At 17.0% G+C, this 6,507-nt stretch overlaps 2 protein-coding genes across 2 annotated transcripts in view; both read left to right on the top strand.

Annotated features, from left to right (window-relative positions):
• PGSY75_0809800 (hypothetical protein) overlaps positions 1-4,100 on the top strand; it is a gene marked incomplete at both ends in the record, with an annotated part of 4,402 nt that extends 302 nt beyond the window's left edge. Inside the window, 4 exons of the mRNA XM_018785227.1 lie at positions 1-3,246; positions 3,467-3,730; positions 3,858-3,943; positions 4,030-4,100. The exon at positions 1-3,246 is cut by the window's left edge and continues 302 nt beyond it. Coding sequence (XP_018642194.1) covers positions 1-3,246; positions 3,467-3,730; positions 3,858-3,943; positions 4,030-4,100 — 3,667 coding nt within the window. The remainder of the gene's footprint in view (positions 3,247-3,466; positions 3,731-3,857; positions 3,944-4,029) is intronic.
• Positions 4,101-4,714: 614 nt separating this feature from the next.
• The window catches only part of PGSY75_0809700 (RuvB-like helicase 1), a gene marked incomplete at both ends in the record, with an annotated part of 2,122 nt that continues 329 nt past the window's right edge, over positions 4,715-6,507 (top strand). The window contains 4 exons of the mRNA XM_018785226.1: positions 4,715-5,818; positions 5,939-6,047; positions 6,148-6,245; positions 6,390-6,462. Coding sequence (XP_018642193.1) covers positions 4,715-5,818; positions 5,939-6,047; positions 6,148-6,245; positions 6,390-6,462 — 1,384 coding nt within the window. The remainder of the gene's footprint in view (positions 5,819-5,938; positions 6,048-6,147; positions 6,246-6,389; positions 6,463-6,507) is intronic.

The following is a 6,507-nucleotide window of genomic DNA, read 5'->3' as shown; positions in this document are numbered from 1 at the left end:
AAAAACACTAGATCAATTTAAACATAATATTATAAAATATGATCAATTTAAAAATGTACCAGTAAAAAAAAAAAGGAAAGAATATGTGAAAAATATGATAGGGAGAAAAGTGCATACACATGAATTGAATAAAAAAAATATTTTTGTTCTAACTAAGAATAATATGAATAATAATTTTGAAGAAAAAAAAAAAATTCCCTTAAAAAAAAATAAAAAAGTAAAAAAAAGAACCTTTTCTGAAAGTACTATAAATATTTTATCATATTTTAAAAATGACAAACTAATAAAATTAAAGGAAAAGGATAATGAGAAATATATAGAAAATTATAGAAAAACAAGTACACCGAATACTGATATTAATAATACTATTTTTAATATAGATATAAATAAAAATAATATTAATAATAATATAATTAATAATAACATAATTAATAATGGCACTATAATTAATCCGTTAATTAGTAATATTGATAATCTTAATAAAATATACACAAAAGTGAATGAAAAATCGTACTTAGATGTAAATAGTTGTCATAAAAGAGTTAGAAGTGAAAATTATCAGTGCAAAATTTTTCTTGAAGAAAAAATGAAATTAAATAATATGGATTATAAAAATGATACATGTGATAACGTTAATGAGCAGTTAAATCATTTTAAAAAAGATATTTATTATAATCAATTAAAACAAAATGAAAATTATTTATATGATAAAAATATAAAAAATAATAAATATCCTATAAATAATAATGATGAAAATTTTATAGAAAAAGAAAAATATTATGAGTACTTAGAAAATATTTACTTATATTCGAAAAAATATTTCTTATCTCATAAAATGGAATATATTAGTAAATATTTATTTTATAAAAATAATAATTTAAAGAATTTAATTTTTTTAATTGATTCATTATTTTTAAAAAAAAAATATGTGGAAATTTTGGAATTATTAAGAGATTATAAACATATATGGATTTATCCAATTGATATGAAAAATGAATTTAAGATAAAATATTTGTATAAAAAGAAAAAAAAAAAAATAAATAATATAAGCAGAAAAAATATAAATTATAAGAAACTTGGAAATGAACAAAAATATAAGTATACAATCATTTGTAAAAATCAGAAAAATATTTTTCATTATAACGATAAAATTATTAATAATAATGATAATAATAAAAATAATGTTTTTATTATTAATAATAATAATAAAAAAAATAAAAAAAAAATTGAAAAGAAAATTAATAATAATAATATTATTATTATTAATAATAAAAAAAAAAATAAAAATAAAAATATAATAAATAATAATAATATTTATACTACTACTAATAATAATAATAATTATCATTATTTTAATGTTTTATATGAAAAAAAACACAATTTTAAATTGTTTGATAAAAATATCCAAACAGAACATTTTAATAGGAATAACAATTTTGTTATTAAGAATATGAAATTATATAGCCCACATAATATACGTATTAAAAATACAAATGATTATTTACCTAAAAAAAAAGAGAAGGGAGAAATTAAAATATATAAAAATAATAGAAAAGATTCTTACATTTATATAAATAATATGTGTGAAAAATATTATCCTTTAATTTATAATAAAAAAAAAAAAAGTACAAAGAGAATGTTTTATTGTATTAGTTATATAGCTTTTGTAAAAATAATTTGTCTCCTTAAACTAAAAAATAGTAATTGTTTAAATAAAGGTATACGATTTGTAAATAGAATATATAAAAAAACGTTTTTTAATAAGAATACTCATTATTTGGTTCATGCTATTATTAGGTTGTATGAATTAAAAGGATTATTCAATTCGTCCCTTAAATATTCAATGATACTATTTTTGAATTTTCCATTATATCCTCATATTATTCTTAAATTATTTAGTTTTTCCATATTATGTTTAAAGGAAGAAATTTATTTAATCTTATTAGCTAGCTATCCTAAGAATTTTTCTTGGTTCAAATATTTTCTCTTTTTCATTTTATATTCTGTCAATTTTCAATTTAGAGATAAAAAGGTTTTTAATAATTTCCTTTTCTTAATTGAAAATGTAATTAAAAAGAAGAAAAATAAAAATTTCAAATCAAAATACAAGGGAAAAAATATTATTTATGACATGAAAAAAGATGATATCCCTATATATAATGAAAGGATTCATCTATATATGAATAAGAAAAAACGTAATACTAATAATAATAATATTAATAAAAGTAGTATGGAGAATAATAACGATAAAAGTATTATTAATAATATTAATAATAATGAAAATAAAAGTAACAATAATATTATTAATAATAATAAAATTTATATTAATAATAATATGTATAATAATAATAATATTTATAATAATAATAATTATTTTATTGATAATATTGGTTATCATTATATTCATAATCCTAATATTAATAATAATGATACTTATATTTATAACTTACAATATAATATATTTGAAAAAAAAAAAAGTTATAACAATGTATATAATAATTTATATGATTCATACGAACCCATGTTAATTCGTGATAATATAAATACTAATAATATTATATATAAAAAGATTATATTATATAAGTCATCATATAATAAAATAACTTTATATGATACATACAACTATCTTGTTAATAATAATTTTTCCAAATATTTTCCAAAATTTTTTATCTATTCTAAATTGTATATTATAATAAATATAAAAAAAAGTTTTTATGAAAAGAATTTTATTATGTGCCTTAGTTTATGTAAACTTTTATTAAAAGATTATATTTATGATCCTTGTGTAATTACTTTTTTTGTTAACTCTTGTTATTTATTAAATAATATTAGCTTAATAAAAAGCTTAGCTAGTGAATTAAAAAAAAATAATATGTATATCTGTTTTTTATTTTGTAATGCAACATTATTATTATATTTTAGAGAAATAGATAAATCTATTGAAATATATAAATATATTGTTGATACATATGAAAATGTTTTTTCTGACTTATATTTTTTTTGTTTTTTAAATTTAATAAATACATTACATATAACTCAAAAGGCATCTCAAATTATTAACCATTGTATATGTTTTAATAAGTTATTCTTTAATAATATACAAACCTATTTATTATTATCTTATTATTATTATGTAAATAATATACCATTAAAATCGTATTCTTCTATAATGAAAGCTTACAACATGTATCATTACAACCCCGACATTTTCTATATGCTATCTTTGTTATCCTTAACAGCTAAAAGGTGAAAGAGAAAAAAAAAAAAAAAAAAATATATATATATATATATATATATATATATGTATTTAAAAATATTAGAACAAATTTATTTCTGTAAATTTTTTGTTTTTTATCCAAATATATCATGTTTCTTTCTTCTTTCTTTTATTATTATTATTATTATTATTTTTTATTATTATTTTATTATATATATATATATATATATATATTTTTATTTTTAATAGATATAAAGAATATGTAACGTTTAGTGAATTATCACTTTTTTTTAGTTTAAGAATAAGTATAATTAGAAATTATATATTTTCTAAAATATATGAAACACAATATGAGTATTTACCTTTTCATTTATTATATTACAAATTTAAAATTATAAATTTTGAGAATTCTATGATTAAATTTCCTATTAATATTGAACCTTTTATGTGTTACGTATTTTTTGAGAATTTAATAAAATCATATATTACATATGATATATATTCATATGAAAGGTATATACATATATATCTGTTTTATTTTACATTATAAAATATTTTATCTCTTTACTATTATATTATAATTATTAGTATGCTTTTTTTTTCCTTATTTTATTATTTTATATTTTTTTGTTTTTTTAAGGCAAGGTTTGGATTATCTCCTTTTGGCTGAAAATTTGTGTAAAATGGGTTTTCTTATTTTTTCAAAAGATTTAAAATTTTTACAAAGTAAATAAATATAAAATATTAGAATATACATATATATACTACTTGTATGTATTAATATATCTTATTTATATATTTTTTCTATATAGTCCTAAAATTTATTCAAGATTATAAATCAAATAATAAAAGAATTTGTTATTTCATTGAAAATATAAGTTAAACGAATGAAATAATGATGCATAATTATTAGGCTTATTGTTTATTATTATAAATATGTATTATTTGTATATATATGTTTTTTTTTTTTTTTTAGATAAATGATATAAAATACAAAATTGCATATAATATATTTTATAATATACAACTTTTTATTTCATTTTATTTTATTTAAATTTTTTTTTTTTTTTTTAAATTAACTGTTATGTTAACATATTATGTTAAAAATTAAATATATGATCATGGGTGAAAAAAAAAAGACAAGACATAGCATGACATTGAAAGTTTTTTTTGAAATATGAACCTTTTTTTTTACAGCATAGTGTAAATATTTTATAGCTAATAATAGTTTGCAATATATGTACTACGAACAATGTACATATATAATTTATGGTTATAATAAGTAATAATAAAAATAAATAAATATTAATTATAATTAAGATGTATATATAAAATAAAAAAAATAATTAATAAAAATAAATAAATAAATTTTTTTTTTTTATAAAGTATGAGCATCTATGCACACATATATACACTTTAATTTACATAACTGAATATAGTTTTTTCGCGTACATATATATATATATATATATTTTTGATATATATATTTTTTATAATATGAATATTATTGAGTCTAGTAGGGAAAAAGAAAGAATTAGCCTACATAGTCATATCAGTGGGCTAGGCTTAGATGCAGATGGTTTTGTTACAGATTTCCTTTTTGAAGAAAAAATAAAAAAGAGGGACATGTATATTGAATCTACAAATAAAATAGAAAATAATGATATAAAAAATGGTACAATTTTAGATTCAGATAAACGTGAGAATATATGTAATTCATATAAATTTGAAAACAATGGAAATTATGAAAATAATAAAATAAGTTATAACAATATAAGTGATGATGAAGATGAAGTTGTAAAGAATTTTTATAAATGCAAAGGAATGGTTGGACAAAAGAAAGCAAGAGAAGCTGCTGGTATATTTATAAATTTAATAAAAGAGAAAAATATATGTAAATGTTTATTATTAGCAGGTCCAAGTGGAAGTGGGAAAACAGCAATCGCTATTGCTATAAGTAAAGAAATTAGTGATGAATCTATTCCTTTTTGTATATTTAATGCTTCACAAGTATATTCATGCGAAGTAAAAAAAACGGAAATTTTAACTCAATATATAAGGAAAAGTATAGGTGTAAAAATTAAAGAAATAAAAGAAGTTTTTGAAGGAGAAGTAATACAAATCGAACCTTTTTATGATAATACCTATGAAGAACAAAAAATTTCATATGTACATATTACTTTAAAAACATTAAAAGAACAAAAGAAAATTAAAATACATTCATCTATATATGATAATCTATTAAAAGAAAAAATTCAAGAAAAAGATATTATCTATATTGAATCTCATAGTGGTAATGTTAAAAGAGTAGGGAAATGTAGTTTATATCAAGATATGTTTGATATAGAAACTGACACGTTTGTTGATCTGCCTAAAGGAAATGTACATAAAAAAAAAAATATTATACAAAATATTACCCTATATGATCTAGATGTATCTAATGTACAACCAAAAGATAATATTCTAGACTTTTTACAAAACAATAAATATAAAAAAACGGAAATTACTGATAAATTAAGAAATGAAATTAATAAAATTGTTTATAAATATGTGGATCAAGGAATAGCTCAAATTATTCCAGGAGTATTATTTATTGACGAGGTTCAAAAAAATGAAAACATTCTTAAAATATAAGCATTATATATATATATATATATATATATATATGTACATATATGTATGTGTGTATTTGTATTTATTCATTTATTTTTATCTATTTAGGTACATATGTTAGATATTGAATGTTTTACATACTTGAATAGAACTTTAGAATCTAATCTAGCACCGGTCGTTATTTTGGCGACTAACAGAGGAATATGCAATATAAAAGGTATCATTAAATTAGCATATACACAAAAATATACTTAAGTATATAAATATAAATATAAATATATATATATATATATATATGTTAATTTTTATCTTTCTAGGAACGAACATAATATCTGCCCATGGTATTCCAGTAGATTTATTAGATAGAATAATAATTGTAAAGACGATGCTATATAATAAGGAGGAAATACTACAGGTATAAATAAATATATATATATATAAATAAAAATATATATATATATATATATATAGGTATATATATTTTTATTATTTTATGCATTTAAATTTTAATTTGACCTTTTTAATCTATTCATCCAATATTTTTTATAAAAATTTTAAGGTTTTAAAATTGAGATGCAAATTTGAAAGAATAAAGATTGATAGTGAAGCCTTAGATTATTTATCGGATATAGGTAAAATTAAAAAATAATAATAAAAAATAAATAAATAAATAAATA

Source organism: Plasmodium gaboni, chromosome 8 (assembly GCF_001602025.1).
Source record: "Plasmodium gaboni strain SY75 chromosome 8, whole genome shotgun sequence".
NCBI classification, from domain to species: Eukaryota; Apicomplexa; class Aconoidasida; order Haemosporida; family Plasmodiidae; genus Plasmodium; species Plasmodium gaboni.
The sequence above is the reverse complement of the archived record's forward strand: the minus strand, read 5'-3'. Positions and strand labels throughout refer to the sequence as shown.